The sequence below is a fragment of the Pteropus medius genome, unplaced genomic scaffold (genome assembly GCF_902729225.1).
Source record: "Pteropus medius unplaced genomic scaffold, Ma_sr-lr_union100, whole genome shotgun sequence".
NCBI classification, from domain to species: Eukaryota; Metazoa; Chordata; class Mammalia; order Chiroptera; family Pteropodidae; genus Pteropus; species Pteropus medius.
The window spans coordinates 6430406-6457221 of NW_024352784.1; the positions used below are offsets into that span (position 1 = coordinate 6430406).

The window sequence follows — 26816 nt, forward strand, 5'->3', positions numbered from 1 at the left end:
CATATTTGCATGCTTTGGGTCTACTTTTGCATAACCCATTGGGAATACTCTTAAGTTAGTCAATGCCTTCTTTTCCCTCTTGCCCATCTCACAGTCATCTTAGTTCAAGTCCTCATCATCGCTTATTTGGACTATTATAGTAGTGTCCTATTTTTCCTCTTCTATCATATGCAGTCTCTCAGGCTTAACTTAAAGTTTCTTGTCTTTTATTGCTTCCTCTGCCTCATTTGCTCTCCATTTGCTCCCTGAGATAGAGTTCAGACCTTTTACAATTTGGTAGGGAGATCACAAACATGTTATCTATGTTTATCTAGTTTCAGTTTATCTTCATAGCTTTCTCCTTGTCCCCTAGACATAATATAAGTTACTTCTTATGGTTTCCTAGGCACACTGCGTTCTTTCTTTCTTTTGCTTGTGTGTCTTATCTCTGCCCTGATACTGTTTTCTACACTTGTCTTAACTCCTATTCACTCTTAAGGCACACTCAAATATTATCTTTTCTGTGAAATTTTCATCAGTTATATTAAGCCAAGGGTTAATTAATTGATACCATTTTCTATTATCCTACATTATGGTGTGTGGTATTTTTTTTTTTTATCGATGTTATGTTTATATGGCTTTTCTTTGTGATAACAACTTTTCCCGTTTTTCTTTTTAGAAAGTAATTACTTTCCTATTGTAGAACATTTTGAATCAGCATATACTGACTGATTACTTTCAGTATGCCAGGCACAGTGCTAAGCCTGGGAGAAATAGTGGTAAAATCTTCATGGAGCTCATCGTTCAGACTTAGGGAAGTACTTAAAGAATTCAACTCTTCAAAATTTTCTGAATGAAAAAATACAGAAAATAAAAAGGAGCAGAAAAAGAGTTATTCTACTTAGATAAAAAATCAAAAACACAAACAAAGCAAAACTATGTTTATGGACACACATATGTGTAAAATAATTTTTAAATGAATTACAGTGGTGCACAGCAGATTAACACTAGCCATTGCCTCTGGAAATGCGTGAAGGGGAATTGGACTGGAGAGATGAGTGACCTTGACTTTATCTGTAATAATTTATTTCCTTTATTAAAATAAAAGGCTTGATGCAGTCATAAAATATAAACAGTGATTAATTCTAGGTGGTGGTTTATTACATTATTTTTAGAGATTTTGAAATTAAAAAAAAAGTCATGTTATATAGCATCTGGTACAAAATAGATATTTAATGAATTCCAGTTCTCTCCTTGTTTTCTTCACCCATTCCTTCAGGAGGAGTGGGTCAGTAACTTATATTACATAGCCAGTTTAATATTCTAGTTATTTAAAGCTTCTCCAGCAACTTTCAAGACTTTCCTCCTGCCCCAAATGATGGTATATTCTGAGTTATGTATTCGGGAAACAAACATTCTTTATGATAGATTGGGCCAGAAACCAGTTCTTACTAGAAATACCAATGATCCCTATCTGGTAACTTTTGTGTTGCTATCTAGTTATTGCTTCTGCACTTGAAAGTCTTCTGTAGATTATAACTCATTGGATACTATTTCAAATGAATTTATTGTGAGACTAATTCTTAGTTAGACATGCTGTTGGTATGATTACATCTGTTTCTGTGGTTGCCTCTTTCATATTGTTTAGCTTAGGAGATAAGACATAAATATCTATATTCTGATTTAGTGAAAAAAAGTGCTGACTATACAAGGCAATCTGTGCTAAGTGCCAGATGAGAGGTTAGAACAGTATGTGCTGTAAAAAGTGGGAGTGATCATTTTCAGTAAGGTGGTTAGGCAAAACTTGCTTTATTGAGTTGGGTCCTGAAGTTTCAATAAAAATGGAAAGGAAGTAGGGATTATCAAAATAATCATTTTCAGATTTTGTTCTTTCAGTAATGCCTCATCATCCTGAGCATGGTTTAGAAACTCCTCTTTTTTGACCTTTGGCTAAATCTAAAATCTTCATTTCACCAAGTATTTCTCCAGAGAGTTCAAGACCGACTTACTTCCCTTGTTCTTCTGACTCTTGTCATCTCCATCATGCTTATCTGTTAATTGTTTATTCTCACTGTTTAGCTCTTGTCTTTGAACCTTCTTCAAAGCAGCGTTATGTATACATAATGCTCGTTTTGCTATGAAAAGTCTTTCCCCTCTATGACCTCTATCTCTTGTTAGGCTAGAGTTTATCTGAGCCACAACTTACAATGGAGTTTCCAAGTTCTTCTCTTATCTCCTTACCACTATGTACTTGGCCTTTCTTCCCAAACCTAAAATTGTACATCATCTTGAATTTTATATGAATGTTTTTATTTTTACAATATGTGGTTTTTAAATATTTTTGTTATAACTTACATGCAGTAAAGTGAAAGTGTAATGTCTGTTTTTAAAAATAATGTGAAAAACCAGTTTCAATAAATTATTTTTTTGAAGCTACTATATGTGTGCCAAAGAAAATAGAATGACTTCTGTATTAATAGTGGTAAAAATTCTTTTTAAGGCATAGCTCAAGTGTTACTTCCTTACTGAAGCCCCTTTTGGGTTTCCTCCCTCCTCCTAAGTAAGTCATTTATGTTCCTTGGTCCTGCCTTTCTCCCTTGCTAGTTGTTTACCTGTCTATCTTTCTTACTAAATTGTATATATACTTCCTCAGGACAGGAACCAGGGTTATTCATTTACTAACCTTTCTTCCCATCTCCCAGCTCAGTACTTTGCCGATAGAAAATGCTTAATAAATGTTTGTCAAATTGAACTGAATTTGTATTTATCACTTTTTAAAGGAAGTCTTATAGCAGTTCTCAAATAATGTCGTTACTCAGCATTTGTTTTGTGATGTTGATGCGAAAAAAATTCAATTCCAGGCTGGGGCCACTGACTGTGTGGCATTTTCATGTTCTCCCCACATCTGCATCTCTGTATCTGGTTTCCTCTCACATCTCAAAAATGTGAACGTTAGATTAATTGGCATGTCTGTATTGTCCCAGTCTGAGTGAGTGTGGGTGGGTGTGTGTGTGAGTGGCCCTGCAGTAGAAGGGAGTCCTGTCCAAGGTGGGTTCCTGCCTTTCATCCTGAGCTGCAGGGATAGGCTCCGGCCACCTGCAACTGAACGGGAATAAGTGGTTTGGAAAAGAATTATCTTACTTGTTTTTATTCATCTTTCTTAAATGCGTTTGGGGGCTTTACATAGAAGTTCGGTGCTGTTTTTGTGATCAGAAATATGCTTGTTTATATCAATTAGCCCATGGTAAAATTGGTTTACTTATACATCATTTCACTTAGAGTCAGAGTTTCCAAGAATCTATTGATGCCATTAAGTGAGGACTTAACTGTACCTGTATTGGTTTCCTGTTTTTATTCTGCTATCAGTCTTAATTAAAAATTAGTACTTGGTACTATAACATGCATTTATATATGATTTTTAAAAAATTTTCGAACGAACCAGAGTATCCTACAATTTTCTTTGTTATTTATTGGTCTGGATTAGAAGGCACACACTCTTCCTTGTGACAGCTGTTCTTGAGCTGGTCCATGTACAAGAATTTTTCCCAGGGAGCACTTAACATGGCATGATTGTGGAAGTTCCTGTATAGTGTTCATTGGATTGTTCCCCTATCAGAAGTGATCTTTATATGCATTATTTGGCCATATTCATTGTTTTAATCATCTTTATTTATTTAAATAATTTAAATATTATTGGTCCCCCTCACACACTTTACAGGTCAGGAAAGTAAAGCTTAAGCATACATAAGTGGCCCAAGTTCATACAGCAAGGAAGTGGTAGTAAGTATGAACAAAATATTGCCTACTGTAAATCGAGGAGATTAAGTTGGATGATTTCCCTGTCTTCTTCCGTCTCTGAAGTCTCTGAAGTTCTGGGAGCTTTAACATTATTTGAACATTGCATAAGCAGTAAAATATTTGACAAAATGCTTTGGGGAGACTCAGACCAGTTATTGCTTTCATCTAGCTCATTTGCTCACTGTGCAGGAGGGCTCCGCACAGTGGCAATAAGCAGTGTAGATCACTTTTTTAGCTTCACCAGGTTTTACTACTTCTATTTTTTTAATCCTTAGCTCTGGATGGTGGTTATACAACTAGAATACAACTGAGCTCTAGATTGTCTACCCACTTGCCCCAGGGCTCTGTGTTTTCTGCCAAGTCCGAAGAACTATTAAGACTGTTGGGCACACTTTGAGCACACTGGCTCCACCTACTGTCATTGCTGAGGCAAACAAACATCTTCCTATAGTACCTTCATTCAGAGTTGTTTCAAATCTACTCTTATGCGCATTGCCTTTTTCTCCTGACTTTCCTAACTTTTTTTTTGCTTGAAAAAGATGACTTTACCTATTAAGAAGCCTTGAAGTTATTAGAATATTGTCAACCTCACTTATAAATTGTATTTTGGGGGAGAATACAAAGAGATTGTGTTAGTATAAAACTATCATAGTTTTCAGATTTTTAAAAAATTCCTTAAGTCTATGTCCAAACCAAATTTCCCTCTAGAAAAAAAAGAGATTTTTTACTTTAATGTTTTAGTATACTATTGCATGGTATGTGAATATATCTCTAGTTTTTATTTCCAGAAAAAAAAAAAAAAACTTTTAATTGAATTTCCTGGGAGTACTCCAAACCCTGTTAAATTCATAATAGAAGCAATTTAGCCTTATTTCCTATCGTTCATTTATTTTATTAATATTTTAACTTTAAATTATAAAAACAATATTACCACATTGTAGAAAATGTGGGAGAAAAGGAGGAAAAATTATATTATTTTGCCATCTTACATAAAACACCCATTCATATCATTTTGATACTTGGGGAACCCTCACTAACCATAATTTTGCCCAGTCATAATTGGTAAAAACATAGTTTTATAATTGTGCTAGATATCAATTTATTACCTCTCAGCTCCAAATTCAGTATTCATTGCCTACTCTGTTTCCTTTGACAGCCAGCAGGATATTAAACTTTGTCAGTGGAGGACACTCGCAAGACATTGCAGTAGGAAATGGTGTTTCTTCCTGGTTCTGGTGTGCTGGCAGTGTGGCTTCTCCAGTGCATGAGTCTTGCTGTGTAAGTGGCTTATCCAGTGTCTATCTGGTACAATGCATGAGGCTTCCCTAGTACCTAGATCTTGAAGCTTAGTCAGCCTCTCCAGTGCCAGCTCCTGCAGAGTACAGTTGTCAGCAGCACCTAGTGGCCAGTAGCTGCCCCCTTGATGTGATCAGATTTCCCTGGCACCCTGGAGGGCAAATTAAGGACAAATACTGAAGAGTGGATTTTCAGTAAGCTCTGTAGGTGTGGCACCACAGCACCTTCCCTACTGTTGTGTGAGCCATGGTCATGCATTCTCCAAAGAGGTCTGGATCTCAGCCCTGGCGGGGACCTCTTCTTTTAGTGTTCTATTTCCATCTTAGGGGTACTTCTATTTCTATATTCTGTTGAGTTCTCTTTACTTCTTACTAAGTCAATCCCTCATTACTCTGATTCCCTCTTAAAATTAATGATTCTTTAGAGTAATTTTTAACTGTTCAGATTATTCTGTGGTTTATCTCTCTTGGTTGGACCCTTACTATTTTTTAACCAAAAATATCCAGTCTATGATCATTTTATGTGCATTCTTTTAGTTCAGTAAAGTTAAATTATCTAACATTTATATATCTTCTTATTTACAAAGTAATTTCATATCTATTCTGCAAATCAGCTTTTTAAAAAACAATGTCTTATTTTTCCTTCTTGACTTTATAGTCTTAGTTTAACTCTATAGTTTTATCTTCTGGACACTTATAGTCTTTTTGCCTTTGTGGTTAATTCTTTTCGTGTCCTGTTTAAAAACTCATTGCCACTCCAAGGTCAGAAGATGTTCTCCCATGTTTTCTTTTTAAAAGTTATACTGTTTTACCTTTCACATTTAGATCTTCAGTTTATCTGAATTTATTTTTGAGTAGGAAGTGTGAGCTTGTTGTCCAGACTAACTTTTTATCCATGTGAATGTCCAGTTGATCCAGTACCTTTTATTTAATAGACCCCTCTTCTCTATACTACACTGCAGGGTCATGTTTGTCTAAATCGAGTGACTGTAAATCTTATTTTGTTCTTGGATTATTAACTGTTCTAGTGTCCTATTTGTCTATCCTTGCTAATAGGCCTTGATATCTAATAGTGTAAATACTCATTTTGTTGTTATTACTCAAAATTGTCTTGACTCTTCTTTGCTTTTTATTTTCATGTAAAATTTAGAATCAGCTTATAAATTTGTACCCCATAAAACCTGTTGGGAGTTTTATTAGTATTGTATCTAACATGTCTTTTTGTTAGATTCGTACCTAGGTATGTAACATGTTTTGATGCTATTGAAATTATGTCTGTAGCTCCACAGCTATAGTTACAAGTTCAAGCTGTCAGTCTGAGTTAGGAGTCAAAAATGTCTTTGACCTAAAATGATCTTTATTTAGCTTTATAGAGTGATACAGTAGGTGTAGCATCTTTATCTGATCTGGATGCCCAATAACTACCTAGATACACAGATTCAAGTATAAAGAAAGAATCCTTCAAACGTCTAGGCTAAAAAGCGAGTCATCTACAAGAGAAAATTCAGGCTGGCTTCTGACTTCTCCATAGTAATGTTCAATCTGGAAGACAACAGCACAATACTTTTGAAAGAAAGAGACCCCAGAATTTTATAGCTAAGTCATCTTTTGGCTATAAAGGAAAAAAGACAATATTTTAAAGCACTCAAGAAATCAGAGAATGCAGCATGTATAAATTCTTTAAAAAACTATATGAAAATCATGATGAATCTAAATAAGTTAAACTTGGTTTAAAAAAAAAAAGGCAAAATGGAAAGAAAAGCCATAGGAAAAAAGACTGGTGGTAGGGACTGCATCCATTTAAAGAGAAGTAGGGACTGCATCCATTTAAAGAGAATTGAGTCTAAAAACAAGATGAACATAGAATTACCGTGTGACTCAGGAATTCCACTCCTAGGTATATATACCCAAGATAATTGAAAACATGTCCACACAAAAACTTGTATATGAATGTTCATAGTAGCATTATCAATAATAGCCAAAGAAACAACCTAGATGTGCAATGATGAATATATAAACAAAATGTGGTATATCCATACAATGGGCTATTTGGCAATAAAACAGAATGAAGTTCTAGATACATGCCTGCTTCAACATGGATGAACCTTGAAAACATTTTGGTGAGACAAAAGACTACATATTATATGATTTCATTGATACGAAATGTCCAGAATAGCCAAATCTATAGAGACAGAAAGTAGATTAGTGGTTGCCAGGGACTGTGGCAGCGGGGGAAATATGGGAAGGGACTGCTAATGGGTCTGAGGTTTCATTTGGGGCTAATGAAAATGTTCTAAATTAGTAATGATGGTTGCACAAATCTCTGAATATATTAAAAACCATTGAGTTGTACACATGAAAAAGATAAATTTTGTGATATGTGAATTTTGTCTTATTAAAGCTATTATATAAAAAAGGATGGAAAATGTGGTTTATAGAACTAAATATAAATCCCTGACAATGTGAAATTTATAGTCCTTGACAATGTGGAAATGACTAATAAAAATCAATAAGTAGGGGAAGGGAGGTGGGAGGAAATTGAGGAGTGTGAATTTCTTTATGTTTCATAGCAAGGATGCATTTGCTATAAAAATTAAATGTAAAAATCAGGACTCCAGTTTTAATATTCAGTTTTGCTTTCATTAAATTAAGATATATTTAATAGTTTTTTTTTTTAAGCGCATGTCTAATAGCCTATAAAACTTTGTCTTTTCTGAATGGATCAAGATGTGGTACATATATACAATGGAATATTACTTAGCTATGAAAAAGAATAAAACTTTGCCATTTGTGATGACGTGAATGGACCTAGAGGGCATTATGCTAAGTGAAATAGACAGAGTAAGACAAATACCATATGATTTCACTTATATATGGTATCTAAAAAAAGATAAACAAAACAAACAAACTCATAGGTACAGAAAACAAAATGATGGTTGCCAGATGGGAGGGGGTTTGAGAGGATGAGATTAAGAAGTGAAAAAGGAGAAGAACTTAAGAAGTACAAGTTGGCAGTTATAAAATAGTCACGGGGATATAAAGTACAGCATAGGATATGGTCAAAATATTGTAATAATGCATGATGTCAGGTGGGTACTAGACTTATCAGGATAATCACTTAAGTTATATAGATGTCTAACCACTATACTATACACCTGAAACTAATATCATATTGTATGTCAACTGTAATTGAAAAAAAATAATAAACCCTTTACCTTTTCTTTTTAAATTCATCCATTCATTCATTTCTCCACATATGTAAAGCTTATCAAATATTAATGCTGATAATTTCCAGGTGTTGGGGATGTTTAATGATTTAATTTTTCTTACACTTTTCTAAATTGCTTAAATTTTTTACAATAAACATTTGTCACTTTTTAAAAAGAGAAGTTACTCTAAAATAAAGCTACCATCCACTGTGACCTTCATTAAATCAAAAAATTAAGAAACACATAATTTTATGAATAGTACCAGAAGATAAGGGAGAAACTACTATATTCAGGTTTCAGCATGCATGCATGGATTTGTTCATTTTACCAGACTTTCCTGAGTACCTGCCCTTGTCTTTGGTAGTGTGTCAAGTGAAAACCAGAAGTATGAGTGAGACTGCCCCTCAAAAGTTTATAGTCTAATAAAGCAGCTTATTACATTTCTTTGGTTCACTCTAATATTAAAATGTTTTGCCTTATATTGAGTGGAAATCTGCCTCTCCATAACTTTATGGATTTTAGTTTTGATATTTTACAGCCACAAGACTCATTCACCTTTAGTTTAACAGTTCAGATATTTGACTACAGCAATCATGCCATTCCCTGCTTGACATGTTTTATTTATTGAGTAAATGATTCCTTTATTTTAGTCTTTTCTTTCAGTACTTAGGATCTCTGTTTTGTTTAAAGTAGGGTGCCACAAATAGGTAAGCATTCCAAAGAGAAGGTGAATTAAAGCAGAGAAAAGACCACTACCCAGCTCTTTCCATAGAGGTAAATAGTACTTTGAGGTAATATATTGAGATTTTCTCCTAAGAATCCTCTACTGTCATCTTTCTGTCTTTGGAGCTTTCTCTCAGAGTTGTCCTTATTTTGTCTCTCATTGTAGCCTGCACTTGTGGTTTGCAAATCCTCATTCTAACTTTTAAGACTGCATTCTCCTTAATTGAGTTTCATGTAGTTTGTAGGACCCTCCCCTACCCGCTGCCTCCAGGTTATTTAAAATGTATTTCTGACATCATAATATTGACATCTCAGCTGAATTTAATATTATATGTTCCTTTGGGCATGTTTCAATTTCCTAATCTCAGACATCAGTAAAGATTTTCATTAGTTTGAATCCTAGGGCTCCCTGAATGGTACAATATTCAACGTCTTCTACAGGTTTACTTAAAGCTATTGATAGCTGCTATTTAGATGTAAAACTTTCCATCTGTCTGGCTTCACACCTTATATTTTCATACTCCACCTAGGCAAATAACTTTGCTATTTGTACAATTTAGAATTTACTTTAAAACACTTTTAAAAGAATACTCTGACATAATTTTTAAAATATTCATAAGGACCTTTCTATGCAAACATTTTGCTAATACATTTAAGGGGAGAAACATTGGCTATAAGGGTAGATAAATCTGGAATAAAATCTTGGCTCTGCCATTTGCTTACTGTGAAAACTTGGATAAATTATATACTTTCTTAGCCTGACTTTATTGTTTGTATAATGGGTCACTAATACTTCACAAAGTTATTGAGAGAAGCAAATAAGTTAGCACTTGTACAATGTGAGGTCCAGTACCTGGTACTTAATAGGCTATCCGTAGATTTTAGTTCCTTTCTCTCCTTTCAGGATCTAACTCAAATCTTACCACATCTATGAAACTATCCCCAACTATTGTATTCTCTTTCCTAAAAGTTTCTTTGATTTTTATTTTATCAAAGTAATACATTTTAAAAAATAGATAAAAATCCAGCTAGTATTAAAAGGCTTGTAACAAAACCAGAAAGCAGTGCCATTCCATAACTCTTTCCTCTCTATCCTCCAGTTCTACTCCTCAGAGGCAAACATTTAAAAAAAAAAAAAACTTTTTTAAGGTATAGTTAACACATAATAGAATGCATGTATTTAAAGTGTACAAAATTATGTTTTGACATATGTATACATATGCGAAACCATCACCACAATCAAGATAGTGAACATCTCTATCATCTCCAAGTTTCCTCATGTCCCTTTATAAGTCCTCTTTCTCCATCCCACTGTCTCCTCTACCCCAGCACTACCCCACCACCACTGATAAGCTTTCTTTGACACTATAGGTTAGTTGGTATTTTCTAGACTTTTATATATGAGCTGTTTTAATCCTTGTCTGCTAATTCTGTCATCAGTGTCCGTTCTGGATCGCTTTCAGGTGATTATTTTTCTCATTATGGATTGTGTTTGTTCCTTCTTTGTATGCCTGATAATCTTTGATTGGATGCCAGACATCGTGTTTCTTACCTTATTGGGACCTGGATATTTTTCGTATTATCATATATATTCTTCAATTTTGTTCTAGGGTTAAGTTACTTGGAAATAGTTTGATCCTTTTGGATCCCCCCTCCCCAGCTTTATTGAGGTATACATGAAATATAATGTTCTGTAAGTTTAAGGTGTATAGCATATTAATTTGGTACATTTACACATAGTAAAATTATTACCAGTATGACATTAGCTAACACCTCTAGTCTGTCACATAATTACTGTTGTGTGTGTGTGTGTGTGTGTGTTGAGAACATTTAAGATCTACTCTTAGTAACTTTTAAGTATGTAATACAGTTTTTATTAGCTATAATCACCATCTTGTGCATTAGCTCTCCAGAACTTGTTAATCATATAAGTGGAAGTTTTTACCCTTTGACCAATATCTCCCCATTTCCCTCACTCCCAGCCCCTGGTAACCATCACTCTATTCTCTATTTCTCGAGTTTGGCTTTTTTAGATTTCACATACACTTTATATTATACAATATTCGTCTTTCTTTGTCTGACATATTTCACTCAGCATAATTTCCTCAGGTTCATCTCAGTTGTCACAAGATTTTTTTCTTTCTCATGGCTTAATAATAATAATGTCTGTTGATGGACACTTAGGTTGTTTCCATGTCTTGGCTATTGTGAATAATGCCGCAGTGAACATAGGGGTGCAGATATCTCTTTGAGATCATGTTTTTATTTCTTGGGATATATACCAGGAAGTGGGATTGTGGGATTATATGGTAGTTCTATTTTTAATTTTTCGAGGAACCTCTATACTGTTTTCTGTAGCGGCTGTACCACTTTACAGTCCCACCAAGAGTACACAAGAGTTGCCTTTTCTCCACACCCTCGCCAACACTTGTTTTCTCCTGTCTTTTTGATGATAGCCATCTTAAGTGTGAGGGGATATCTCATTGTGCTTTTGATTTGCATTTCTCTGATGATTAGTGATGGTGAGCATCTTTTCATGTACCTGTTGGTCAACTGTATGTCTTCTTTGGAAAAAATGCCTATTTTTTAAATCAGACTGCTTTTTTTTCTGTTGAATTCTGTGAGTTCTTTATAAATTTTGGATATTAACTACTTATTAGATATGATTTGCAAATATTTTCTCCCATTTTGAAGGTTGCTTGTTCATTTTGTTGACTGTTTCTTTTACTATGCAAAAGCTTTTTAGTATGATATGGTCTCAGTTATTTTTTGTTGCTTGTACTTTTGGTATTATGTCCAAATTATTGCCAAGACTGATGTTCAGGAGCTTTACTGCCATATTTTCTTCTAGGAGTTTTACAGTTTCAGGTCTTATGCTTATGTCTTTAATCCATTTTGAGTTCATTTTTATGAGTAGTATAAAGTCATTCTTCTATACGTGGTTACCCTGTTTTCCCAATACTGTTTATTGAAGAGACTATCCTTCCTTTGAGTGTTTTTTGCTCTCTTGTCAAATATTAGTTGACCATATATGTGATGTTTATTTCTGGGCTCTCAGTTTCGTTCCAGTGGTGTATGCATATGTTTTTATGCCAATGTCATACTATTTTTATTACTATAGCTTTGTAGTATCGTTTGCAATCAGGAAGTTGTTATGCTTCTGGCTTTGTTTTTTCTCAGGATTTCTTTGGCTAGTCAAGGTTTTTTGTGGCTCAGTATAAATTTTAGGATTATTTTTTTCTATTTCTATGAAAAATGCCTTTGGAATTTTGATAGAGATTTTATTTAATCTATAGATGGCTTTGGGTAGTATGGACAATTTAACAATATTAATTCTTACATCATGAACATGCAATATCAAAGTCTTATAGATTTCAGTGTACAGATTTTTCACCTCCTTGGTTAAATTTACCCATAAATATTTTATTGATTTTAATATTGTGAATTGGATTGTTTCTTTTTCAGATATTTTGTTATATAGAAATACAATCATTTTCTGTATGTTGATTTAGTATCCTACAACTTTACTGAATTCATTGATTAGTTGTAGAAATTTTTTGGTGGAATCTTAGAATTTTCTAAACGTGGGATCATATCATCTGCAAAGACAATTTTACTTCTTCCTTTCCTATTCAGATGCCTTTCATTTCTTTTTCTTGCCTGATTCATCTGGCTAGTATTTCCAGTACTATGTCAAATAAGAGTAGTGAGAGTGGGAACCCTTATCTTGTTCCTTATCTTAGAGGGAAAGCTTTCAACCTTTCACTGTTAAGTGTGATGTTGGCTGTGGGTTTGTCATATATGGCCTTTGTTGTGTTAGATATATTCCTTCTATACCCAATTTGTTGAGCATTTTTATCACAAGAGGATCTTGTATTTTGTCAGATTCATCTATTGAGATGATCATATGAATTTTATTATTTTATTATTTTATTTATATGGTATATCACATTTACTGATTTGCATTTGTTGAACCATCCTTGCACTACAGGGATGAATCCTACTTGGTCATAGAATATGATCCTTTTAATGTGCTATTAAATTTTATGTGCTAATATTTTGTTGAGAATTTTGCATCTATATTTATCAGGGATATTGGTCTGTAATTTTCTTGTGTCCTTATCTGACTTTAGTATCAGCGTAATGCTAGACTCATAAAATGAGTTTGGAAGTATTCTCTCTTCTATTTTTTGGTTGTTTGAGATTTGGTGTTAATTCTTTTAAGTGTTTGGTAGAATTCACCAGTGAAACCACTTGTCCTCAGCTTTTCTGTGTTGAGAGGTTTTTGATTACTGATTCAAACTCCTTGTTATTAGTCTGTTCAGATTTTCTATTTCTTCCTGATTAGTCTTGGTGGATTGGATTGTATATAAAAAGAATTTATCTATTTCTTCTAGGTTTTTTGTTGGCATATAATTGTTCATGTACTCTCTTATGGTCCTTTGTATTCCTGCAATATTCATTGTAACGTTCTCTTTCATTTTAACTTTAGTTGAGTCCTCTTTTTTTTTTTCTGAGTTAGTCTAGATAAAGGTTTGTTAATTTTGTTTTTCTTTTAAAAAACAGCTCTTAGTTTGAGAAATGAAATTGATCTATTTCATTTATTTCCACTATGATCTTTTATTTCTTTTCTTCTCCTAACTTTGGGCTTTGTTCTTTTTTAGTTCTTTGAGGTGTGTAAAGTTAAGTTGTCTATAAAAGATTTTTCTTTTTTCTTAGTGTAAGTGTTTATTGCTATACATTTCCCTCTTAGAACTGTTTTAGCTGCATCTCGTAAGTTTTGGTGTGTTGTGTTTTCGTTTGTATTTGTTTCAAGATTTTTTTTTTGTGTGTCCTATTTGGTGGTTCAGGAGTATGTCGTTTAATTTCCATGTATTTGTGAATTTGTAGTTTTCCTCCTGTTATTGATTCCTAGTTTTATACCATTGTGGTTGGAAAAGATCCTTCGTATGATTTCAGTTTTATTAAAATTTGCTAAGACTTGTTTTATGACCTACCATATGATCTATCTTGGAGAATGTTTCAAATGTGCTTGATGAGAATGTGTATTCTGTTGCTCTTGGATGTAATGTTTAAGTCTGTTAGGTTCATTTGGCCTCAGGTATAGTCAAATTCGAACTTTTCTGTACAGTAGTCCCCTCTTATTGGTGGTTTCGCTTTCTGCAGTTTTAATTACCCTCAGTCAACTGCAGTCCGAAAATATTAATGGAAAATTCCAGAAACAGACAATTCATAAGTTTTAAATTCCATGCCATTCTGAGTAATGTGATAAACTCTTTCATTATCCTGCTCTGTCCTGTGAATCATCCTTTATTCAGTATATTCATGCTGTATATGCTACCCACCCATTAGTCACTTAGTAGACATCTCAGTTATCAGATTGACTACAGTGGTATTGCAGTGCTGGTGTTCAGGTTACCCTTATTTTATTTAACAATGGCCCCAAGGCACAAAAGTAGTGATTATAGCAATTTGGATATGCCAAAGAGAAGCCATAAACTGTATCATCAATATGTATGTATAGGAAAAAAAAATAGCATATATAGGGTTCCGTACTATTCATGGTTTTTTTGGCGGGGAGGGTGGGAGTCTTGAAATATATCCTCTACAGATAAGGGGGTTTTACTGTATTGATTTTTGTCTGGATAATCTATTCATTTTTAAAAGTAGGGTTTTGAAGTCCCTTACTATTTATTGTATTGTTCTCTATTTCCTCTTTTGGATTTATTAGTATTTGCTTAACATGTTTAGGTGCTCTGATGTTGGGAGCATATATATTTACAATTGTTATATTCTCTTGATGATTTAACACTTTATTCTACGTAATGATCTTCTTTGTATCTCCTATAGTTTTTGTTTTTAAGTCTGTTTTCTCTGATATAAATGTAGCTACTCCTGTTTTCTTTTGGTTTTCATTTGCATGGAATATCTTTCTCCATTCATTCACTTTGAGCCAATGTATATCTTTAAAACTGAAGTGAATCTCTTGGAGTATTTAATTCATTTACATTTAGAGTAATTATTGATAGTTTAAGACTTATTAATGCCTGCCGAGGACTACTTACGCTTTTTTGGCTGTTTTGTGATTCCTTTCTTCTCTTGCTGCCTGCCTTGTGAATTGATTTTTCTGTAGTGGTATGCTTTGATTCCCTTCTCTTTAGCTTATGCATATCTACTGTAGATTTTTGTTTTGTGGTTACCATGAAGCTTACATAAAACAACTTATAGATGTGTCTTTTTTACGCTGATAACTTCTCATATTAAAACTGTACCGTTTACTCTCCTCTTTTTAGGTTTTCGATGTCACAGTTTACTTGATTTTTTTATTGTGTATTCGTTAAAAAATTATTGTAGCCGCAGTTATTTTTAGTACTTTTGTTCTTTTATCTTTATGCTAGAGTGGTTAATACACCATGATATTACAGTATTAGTGGTCTGAATTTGACTATATATTTACCTTCATCAGTGTATTGTATATTTTCCTATATTTTCATGTTGCTAAGTAGCATCGTTTCAATTCAGCTTGAAGATCTTGTTTTAGCACCGCTTTTGCTGTGTCCCTTTAATTTTGGTATGTTGTGTATTCATTTTAATTCATTTCTAGGTGTTTTCACATTTCTCTCGTGATTTCTTCTTTGATCCATAGGTTGTTTAAGAATGTTTAAGTATTGTTTAATTTCCACAAATTCGTGAAATTTTCCACTTTTCCTTCTGCTATTTATTTCTAAATTCATTCTGTTGTGGTTGGAGGAGATACTTTATCTACCTATCTATCTATCTATCTATCTTTTAAAATCTATTGAGATTTAATTTATGGCCTAACATATGGTCTATCCTAGAATATGTTCTGTGTGCACTTGAGAAGAATGTATATGCTATTGTTGTAGGGTAGAGTATTCTGTATATGCCCATTAACTGGTATTTGTCTTGATATCTGCTCCTATATTGAAAATCATTTATTTGGAACTTTGAATGTTTTGGGCCGCTTTATCCTACCCAGAATCAATTTAGAAAATAGTTTAGCCATTTCTTTCCCCATTTTACTACTTATTTCTGCTATTAGGGTTTTTATTGTTTCTTTGCTATTCACGTTTGAGCTTTGTTTTTATAAAGACAATAACGAAGATCAGGTTAAGATTATTACTACATTCCATAAAATACAAATATCTTTTTCCATTCCACAAAAAAATGAAATTTTAAAAAGACATGAAAAATGTGAAACCCGATTTGTTGCCATTTGATTCAAAAGACAAAATTAACTCAATCCTATATTTTATCTTGACATTCCGTATCCATGGACCACCCTTTGAGTTGCATTATGTAAGCTGCCTCCATTTTCTGCTGTATGTTTGAGGTTCTTCCTGAGATACATTTACTTTTTCCCTTTAGAATTTAGTATTTCCTTTCCTGGATGCTCTGTTTGAAATTCTTAGTTTCATTTGTCTGAAGGCATCTTTATTTACTTGGATTCTTGGAAAAATTTTTGTTGAATAGAGCATTCACTTTTAGCTGCTAATATCTTTTCACTATCTTTCTGAGAAGTCACCTGTTTAATTTTTGATAAGAGCCAAATGCATGTATCTTTAAAATAGTATTGATTATCTTCTTTCTTGTGTTTTTCTCCTACAGGGAATACAGTGAGTAACCTGATTATGATTATACCTCCAATTTTTGGTGCAATTCAAAGTATTAAAGATGGACTGGAAAAGCGGTACATTGCTTCTTATTTAGCACTCACAGGTATGTATAATGTTTCATCTAAAAAATGATGTACAGTATTCAGGCCATTTTTCTCATTCATTCCTAAAATTGGTTCTTAGTTTTGTGTTTATTACACAATTTGAACATATTCTGAAACTTCTGAATTAAAATTCTACAAATTTTGTAAGTAAATTGAACTATATTTTGAATAAGAAAATTTAAAAATCACAAAAAATATTTTAAGAAAAGAATAGAGATAATATAACCGATTCACCTATGTGTCTTATCACCAAGCTTTGTCAGATCTTAGCACTTTGCAATATTTATTTCAGGTCTTTCTTTCTTCTTCTTTCTTAAAGAAATAAACTACAAATTATAGATAAGATTGAAGTTCCCTTTGTTTTCCTACCTGATTTTATTCCCTTCATTCTCTCAGCACACCCTTCCACGTTTTTGTGTTTATACTACATATATATATATATATAGATATAGATATAGATATATAGATATATATATATAGATATATAAGTCTTAAATATATATTTTATTTATATATATATAGATATATATATGTCTTAAATATATATTTTATATATATAAGTCTTAAATATATATTTCATATATATATATATATATATATATATATATATATATATATACAAAGTATATGTAGTATGGTTTACATATTTTTAAGACTTTTTGTAAAGGACACTGTCCTGTATCTAAACTTTGTGACTTTTTCATATTCCTCTACTTTCTGTGAGGCAGGGATTGTGTCTTAGTTACCTTTGTATCCCTATTAAGTGGCAATTTAGTGATCCTCAGTAAATGTTGGGTAGATGAATGAATGAATTTTACCAGAGCCTGAGATGGGAAAATCACTCTCTTATGTTCTTGCATTATCGTCATTGAATATGAGAGACTTCGATTTTTGAATCTTTTCTCTATGCATGATGTTTTAAGAAAGTTACTTGATCTATCTTCAAAAGAAAGACTTTTTCACAAACTTAGCTCTTTGCTTTATTTCCTGGGGTGTTTTAAGAATGTTTATAAAATATTAAATCACAGCCAGTAATAATAAGAATAAAAAGGGACAGGTTAAGAAGGAACAGAAATAAAACCATACTTAACCCACACTTTCATCTTTACTAGGAGAAAAACAATATTATGAACTTGAAATTGTTTTTAAATAAGAAATAAATAGTAAATTCCAACAGAACTATATTTGATGTTTTAGACTTGGGGAGGATTTAAAAATTACATGGAAAAGAAGAGAGAGGAATTGAGGGCCTAATTTTGACAAAAACTCCAATAGAAAGAAAAAGATCCACAATAAATATAAAATTTCTGAAAGCATTCTAAGACCTGGTAGATCACATTCCTAGCTAAAGATAAGGGACTTGAAAGTATTTGAGACCTATGGTGGCAGTTTGGGAAAGGCATCACTTCTGGGAAAGAGATAACTAGAAAGCGGGGATACCCTTTTGAGACGTGTTAGTTAAGGGAAAGAAGGAAATTAGAGGAATTAAGATCCTACTAAAACAATCAGACCTTTCTATAACTCCCCTCCCCCCACCAATAAATGAATATGTGTGAAAAAGGACACTGAACTTCACTATTCTGACAAAAGGGGACAGCCTTGACCTACATTTTTTTAAGCCACCTAAAATCTTTACTCTTCCCAAAAATGGACCAAAAAAGCCATCTACTTCCATGCAGAATTACTATGAAAAGAAAACAGTCTACGGCCATGCCACCTTGGGCAAGCCTGATCCCGTCTGATCTCAGAAGCTAAGTAGGGTCAGGCCTGGTTAGTACTCTTAGAATTTTCCAAGTTTCAAATGATATTAGCTTAGTCATTAATTTTTATGAAGTCATAAAATTTGCTGTTAACATTGTTGGAGGTTGAAGAGACAATGGTAATTATCATTCATAGAGCATTATATATTAGGCTCTGTGGAAAGTACATTAATTTATATGAAGTCATATAATACTCTCTACAAGCTATGAAGAACTCTTTAACCTCATTTTATCTGAGAAATAGCTTGACCAAGATCACACAACTAGTAAATGGTGGACTCATACCTTGAACCCAGATCTCTATGCTTTTACAGCCATGAACCACGTAATGACATTTTGGTCAACAAACTGCCTATATGATAGTGATCCCATTAGATTATAATGGAGCTTAAAAGTTCCTGTTGTCAAATGAACAGGACAAACAGAGACTCAGGGACATGGACAATGGACTAGTGGTTACCAGAGAGTAGGGGGTGGGGGAGGAGGGAAGAAGTAGACAGGGTAAAGAGTCTCTTGTCAAATATAAGGGGGTTGGGGGAGGGTAAAGTGGGTAAAGAGGATCAAGTACATGGTAGCTGAAGGAAACTGGACTCTGGGTGGTAATCACACAATAGAATATATAGATGTCAAATTATAATGTACACCTGAAAATTATATAATTGTATTAACCAATGTTATCCCAATAAACTTTAAAAAAGAAGTTCCTACTGTCTAGGTCTAGTGACATCATAACTGGTGTAATGTTGTATGTAGCACAGTGCATTACTTATATGTTTATGGTGATGCTGGTATAAACAGACCTACTATGCTAGTCGTGTAATATAGTACATACAACTATGTAATACTTGATAATGATTAACGACTATGTTACTGGTTTATGTATTTACTATACTATACTTTTTACAGTTATTTTAGAGTGTACTCTTTCTTTAAAAAAAGTTTGCTGTAAAACAATATGCTGTGTTAAACTGGTAGCAGCCTTATACATCTTGTGTTTACTGTCTCTTGATTGCATCATTTTCTCTTGTGTTTGATTTAATCTCATGTTTTGTTCATCATGGCCCCTAACCATGTAAAACATTAACCACTGCTGATGTTGCCAGTAAGAGGCCACATCAAGTGATTGACCTGGAAACAAAATTAAAAGTGATTAAGGACTACGAAGGTAGAAAATCAGGACTATTATTGCTTGCCAGTCAGGTATGTCCCCATTCCATAATAGTTCCCATTTAGAAGAACAAGAACAAAGTGATGGAAGCTTTTAAAGGATCTTCATTGAAAGCAACAAGATTAAGAAAAGTTTGAGAAGGGCTTGTGTCAGAAATGGATAAAGCTCTAATTACCTGGATTGAAGACCAGGTATAGAGACGTATCCCTCTCAGCATCATGACGATCACAGCCAAAGCAAAAAGTTTGTGATGTTGAAAGAAAAGGCTAGACCCGACTATGATGTTGAATTCACTGCTAGCTTTGGGGTTTAAATGATTCAAGAATCGTTATTCATTACATAATGTGAAAGAGTTGAGTCTTCAAGTAGTGATGTGAAGGCAGCTGAAGAATTTCTAGAAACTCTAGAAAGCTGATTGTAGAGGAAAATTACTTGCCAGAACAAATATTCAATATGGGTGAAACCTCCCAAGTCTGGAAAGGGACACCTGAATTTCATCCATAAGGAGGCCAAGTCAAGGCCTGGTTTCAAGGATAACAGTCTTGCTTGGGCGCAGTGTTGCAGACTACAAATTAAAACTCTTGTGATCTCACATAGTGAGAACCTCAGGGCCTTTAAGCATATCAGTAAGCACACACTGCCAATGTATTAGGGGAGCAGTAAGAAGTCATGAATGACCAGCTCCTCTTCCAAGATGCCCTCCAGAATTGCTCTGCCAGCAAAATGGGGAAGTACTGTTTGGAGAATACATGCCTTTCAAGATTTTGCTTATTAATGATAATACTTTTGGACATTCTCCTTTTACTGGGATTTTCATCCTAATATCAAAGTGGTGTTTCTCCCTCCAAGTACCACCTCTTTGATCCAACCAATGGATAAAGAAGTTGTAGCAGCTTTTAAGGCCTACTACTCAAGGAAGAAGTCTTTGCCTAGGTTATTGCTACAGCTACTTAAGATACTGAAGCAATTCTGATTACAACATCTGTGACTACACCAATGACTGCTTGGGCTTGGGATGATGTCAGCAAGGAGTATATGAGTGGCACATGGAGGAAGACATTGAGGAGGTTCATCCATGACTTCAAAAGATTTGCCAAGGATGAGGGTTGCAAAAATCATCAAGGCTGTGGTTGAGATGGCAACAACTTTAAGCCTGGGTGTAGATAAAGGTGACATTGAGAAGCTTCTAGAGGTGATCTCTGAGGAACTGACTAAAGAGTTGTTTGAACTGGAATAGGAACACATAGCTGAAGAAGAGGCAAGATAAAAGAAAACTGTAGGAGATTAAGGAGACACCCTCCCCTCAAGAAAACTCATAGTGAAGGGTTTAGCAGAAACTTTGGCAGACCTCAACAAGCTCTTTATAAAGTTTAAAACATGGACCCTGACTCTGAAAGGTTTTCATTAATAGAAATGTTTGTGGTGCCTTATCTGCTTACAAGCAAATCTATGATGAAAGGAAGAAACCAAATTACCATGGACATGTTTTTGAAAAGAGTGACACCTCCTCAAGGAGTGACACTCACCTCGGGCGGGTCCTTCGGGAGGTATTCCAGAAGAAGGCTTCCTTATCATAGGAAATGCCAGCTCCATGTGTGTTATTGCCCCTGAAGACCTTCCAGTGGGACAAGACGTGGAGGAGGGAGACAGTGATGTTGATGATTCTGATACTGTGTAGGTCTAGACTAATGAACGTGTTTGTATCTTAGTTTTTAAAAAAAGGTTTAAAAAGTAAAAATAAAAAAAATTTAATAGAAAAAAAGCTTATAGAATAAGGATGTAAAGAAAGAAAATATTTTTGTACAGCTATATCATGTGTTTGTGCTTTAAGCTAAATGTTATTACAAAAGAGTCAAAAGTTTTAAAAAATTAAAAAGTTTATAAAGTAAAAAAGTTATAGGAAGCAAAGTTTGATTTATTATTGAAGACAGAAATATTTTCATAAATTTAGTGTTGCTGAAGTGGACAGTGTTTATAAAGTCTACAGTAGTGTACAGTAACATCCTAGGCCTTCATAGTCACTCAGTGACTCACCCAGAGCAACTTCCAGTCTTGAAGCTCCATTCATGGCAAGTGCCCTATATAGTTGCACCATTTTTTAATTATTTATACCATATTTTTACTGTACCTTTTCTATGTTTAGATATGTCTAGTTACACAGATACCATTGTGTTATAATTGCCTACAGTATTCAGTACCATGAAAATGTGCTGTACAGATTTGTAGCCTAGGAGCAATAGGCTATTCCATATAGCCTACATGTATAGTAGTAGGCTATACCATCTAGGTTTGTGTAGGTACACTCTGATGAAATCGCCTAACGACACATTCCCCATTGTTAGCTGGCACATGACTGAAATCATTGTGCCATAAGCCAGTAATTTAAAACTGTGCATTACCTACAATAGAACCAAGCCAAAAGAAATCTTTTCTATGAGATTTAATTTTTCTCTTTACTGCTCAAATCACAAATTGTGGTTTATCTTATTTCTTCAAAATAGCAATGTGTTCACTTATTCTTTCCTTTACAAATATTTTTATGCGGTACATGTTATAGGATAGCAAAAAAGAGTCCTTGTCCCCAGAGAGCTTATGTTACATTGAGGGGTGATGAATTGCAAATAAATAAACAACAAAATCTATTTGTAATCGTACGAGTGTGTTTGTTGTGCAGTTATCTAAATGAATAGGTAATTGACAACAAGAGAAATGAATTGAAAAATGGTTTAAAAAAAAGGCAGGAAAAAAGTCTATTAAAGATTATTAAAGATTTTAAAAGTCTACTTAATGAGTCTATTATCTCTAAGTCCAGTGCTGAAATAGAAAGTTAGTGAAGTAGAAATGTCACAGAGACACCAAGTCATTACCCTATGAAAAGAACCATTGGAAATTCTTTGCATGGAGCTGCTTTGAGTTTAGTGTGATCATACCTATAGTCTCTTACTGCCAGACTTAATCAAAGTCATCCGAAATGATCTTAAGAACATTATGCCTCTTGTCAAGGGGAAAGAGAGTAGACTGCCTATTAGACTAATAACATTTTAGATTATAGCAGTTACATTTAGTAATGAAATAGACATAAAGTCAATGAAAGGACCTTTAGAAATCATTTTATAACTTGCCTACTAATTTCCCTTTATTTATTCCCAGTTTTCCAGACATTGCCCAAAACATCAATGACCTTTTTTTCTAGTTGGTTAAAAAAGTATGTGATGGTTATATTGAAGACAAATTTGAAAAACAATGCAAAATACCCATAATCTTATCACTCAATAGAAACAGTATTTTCATTTTTTAGTAAATAGTTTCTCATCTTTATGCATGCGCAATTGTGGTTTTCATATGACTACACTGTGAATAAACATGTTCAATCTAGTAGCTAAAACCCAGCAACAGGCTTAACCAGAGAAGCGGAAACCACAGATAGCTAAGTAGCCCATGTAGTTAGGGAACAGGAGGTGAGGAAATGAGATGGCCAGGAAAGTTGCCCAGTAGAAAGTGCAAGCAGAAAGGTGGAAAGCCTGGTAGAAAGTAGTCTAAGGCAGGCAGCTGTGATGGCTCCTCATCTGGTTCCTATGGCCTGAGTTGTGGTTTATGTTTTAACGTTTTTGACTGGATCCAGAGTAAGACAATAATTGAATGACAATTATTGTCATTCAATTATTGTCTAAGAAAATAAGTATAAAAATCATAACATCTAATCTCATTTCTGTTATTATCATGTCTATTATTAATTGTTCTAGGTCCATACTATTTACCATACCTTAACCTCCCTAGGTAGTCCAAACATTCCCTTTACTTGGCTGCAGAAATACCTTAGTTCTCTCTTCAATTACCATATTAACCCTTATCTATTAGTATCATTGCTACTTTGTATTCTTACTTTTCCTCTGCCTGTGGAACATTTGTTTGTCACTAACTTAACCTGCCTGAAGGTGTTCCAGAAACAATATGGATAGTACTAAAGCCAATCTCTTAGGTGGGAGTATTTTGATGGACAAGGTATATTTAGAGCACAGCAAGGAAGAGGTGGTCCCTCTCAATTTTTTCTGATTAAAAATTGATGTATATTTCATAATAATTCGAATATATAAATCTTAAGTATACATGCAGTTCAATGAGGTTTTATCTATGTATACACCACCCATATGAAGATACAGAAAATTTCAATTACCCCAGAAAGTTTCCTTGAGCCTTTTCTCAGTCAGTACACCACCAGAAAGATAACTACTATTCCAGCTTCTATTCCCATATAATAATTTGCATGTTCTTAAACTTGTATAAATAGAATCATATAGTGTGTACTCTGGCATGTGGCTTCTTTAACTTGATATAGTATTTTTGAGTGTCATCATTGTAGTTTGTATCAGTACATTCTTTTTTATTGATATATATTATTGCATTGTATGAATAATACAGTTCATTTGCCTGTTTTCATGTTAATGAAATGGCTTAATAAAATTGGTTAATGCGTTTTCAGTTTAGGACTTTTATGAATAAATATTCTATGGTATATCATATATGTCTTTTGATGGACATATGCACTCATTTCTTTTGGGTGTATGTCTAGTAGGTTTGCTAGGTCATAGGATAGTTTGTGTTTAAATTTCTTAGAAACTGCCAAACAATTTTCTAAAATAGTTGGACCATTTTACACTCCCACCAGCAATATTTGAGATTTCCATTTATTCCACATTGTTGCCCATACTTGTCAATCTTTTTAATTTTAGTCATTTTGATTTGGTGTGTGGTGGTATCTCACAGAGGCTTTAATATTTTTTCCCCAATGAGTAATGATGTTGAGCATTTGCCAAAAGTTTATAGGCCCTTTGGATGTCATCTTTTGTGATGTGTCAACGAATCTTTTGCCAGTTTTAAAATGGGTTGTCTGTCTTTTTCTTACTGATTTTTTATATCATATTTCTGGATATGAGCCTTTTGTTAGATATTATATGTATTGCAAATATTTTCTCCCAGTCTGTAGCTTGCCTTTTGACTTTTCTTGAGAGTCTTCAGATGAGCCGAAGTTCTTAGGCAAGAGTTTTAAAAGGCACTTCAGGTATTGGTTTAGTAACTAATATACTAGCCATTTGTTGGTAATTGTACTGGTTTTTGCTGCTATAACAAAGGATCACAAATTAAATGACTTAAGACAATAAAATATAGTTATTATCTTACAGTCTGTAGATTAGAAATCTGACAGAAGTTTCACTGTGATGAATCAGGGTGTTTGAAGATCTGTATTCCTCTCTGGAGGGTCTCGGGGGAGAGTCAATTTACTTGTCTTTTCTAGCTTATATGGCTGCCCAGAGTCTCTTGGCTCAGGGCCTCTTTCTTTCATCTTTAAAGTTAGTAACTTTATATCTCTGACCATTCTTCCATAATCACATCTCCCAAAATTCGTGCTTTTGAGGACTCAGGTAATTAGGTTGGGTACACTGTAACAATCCAGATAATCTCTCCATCTCAAAGCCTTTGATTTAATCACCTTTGCAAAGTTATTTTTGCCATTCGAGATAACATATTCACAAGTTCTGGGGTTAGGTTGTAGACATCTTCGGGAGCCATTGTTCTGCCTACCACACTAATGTAGTTACTACTGTAACCTATGTTGCTAAATTAATGTAGTAGCCCATCTACTAATGTTGTAGCAACCTTACTGGAGGTGGGAAGGGAGAGAGTAATCCAAAATACACTGATAAAGCTAAATAGAATATTCTCACCTCTCTACGTGTGTTACTACAATAAGGTTATATACTAGATTAATGATAGAAAAGGGAGTGAATAATCAATCCCCTTTAGGATAGGTGGCAAATGATTAGAAAAGCTCTTTTTAAATATCCTAAATGGCTTCTCATCAGCTTGGAGATAAGGTCCAAACTTCTTAGGACAACTCTCCAAAACTCTTTTAATCACTCTACTCTACTGCCTTTCTAATATGATAGTGTATTTTGTTTCTAATGCAAATGCTCATTTCACCTGGAAAGTACAATTATGCATGCTCTATAATTGTAGCTGGTATTGTTTTGACACCACCAAAAAAACTAAAAACTACTTGAGTTCATAGATTTTAAAAGAATCACATATTATACTGTTAATGCCTTTGACACTTTATAGTTAATATGCCCTTCTTTTTCATCTATACTGGGTCCCTTATGCATTTTGGTAAATCATGATGTAATTTAAAAGGAACTCAGTGTATCTTGGGCCTTTAATTTTGTGTCATGGCAAATAAGCTAACCTACTTCCCAAATCTAATGATTCCATTCACTATGTGTGTGAATTTTTTCATAGCTTGAGTTAGGGACTAGAAAATAAAATTTATTGATACCTATTATATGTCAGGTACATGCTAGGTAATCCTCAAGCCACCTTTCATGATAAATATTGTTATCCTTTAAAAGTAAAAAGTAAATAAATAAACCATTGTTATTCTTATTTTACAGAGGCAGCTGAGTCTCAAAGAGAGTCAGTTAATAAGTTAATAAGTAATAAGTGATAGACCTGGGATCCTAGTTAAAGTCTGATTGCAAAGTTCTTTAAGACTCTTTCTACAGGATGGTTAGTCAGATGGATCAAAATAAATGTGTATCAGAACATACCTGTATTTTGTAACCTTGAAAACTGTGACTGGTATCATGCCAAAATATTTGAATCGGGAGATTCCAACTCAGTGAAATGCTGTTATATGCTTGAGAGACTCTTAAAACTGTATTAAAGTGCTATGAATATGGACATCTAATTAGAAGATGTATATGGGACATTGACTTCTTTATTCTCATTCTATTACTATTTTGACTGCCGCAGTTTTCACTTTAGGCATGACCATGTAGAGAAACCTGTCCCTGTTAGTTGTTTTTTGGAATGCTCTGGATAATTCCTACAAATGTGAATTAAATTAACTTTGATGCCTCAGGTTTTTTTTAAGGGAAACATAAGGATGAAATGTTGGCTAACAGTCACCCGTATATATTTTTAAATTAAATTTATCAGGGTGACATTGGTTAATAAAATTATATAGGTTTCAAGTGTACAATTTGATAATACATCATCTGTATATTGCATTATGTGTTCACCACCCAAAGTCAGATCTTCTTTGTTCACCATATAACTGACCCCCTTTACCCTTACCTACCTCCCCTC

General features: G+C 33.8%; 1 protein-coding gene across 2 annotated transcripts in view; it reads left to right on the forward strand.

Moving 5' to 3' along the window:
• Positions 1-26816, forward strand: part of ACER3 (alkaline ceramidase 3) — a 108117-nt gene that overhangs the window by 23902 nt on the left and 57399 nt on the right. For both annotated transcript variants that reach the window (XM_039848117.1, XM_039848118.1), the window contains exon 2: positions 16634-16744. In XM_039848117.1, the coding sequence (XP_039704051.1) occupies positions 16634-16744 (111 nt within the window). The remainder of the gene's footprint in view (positions 1-16633; positions 16745-26816) is intronic.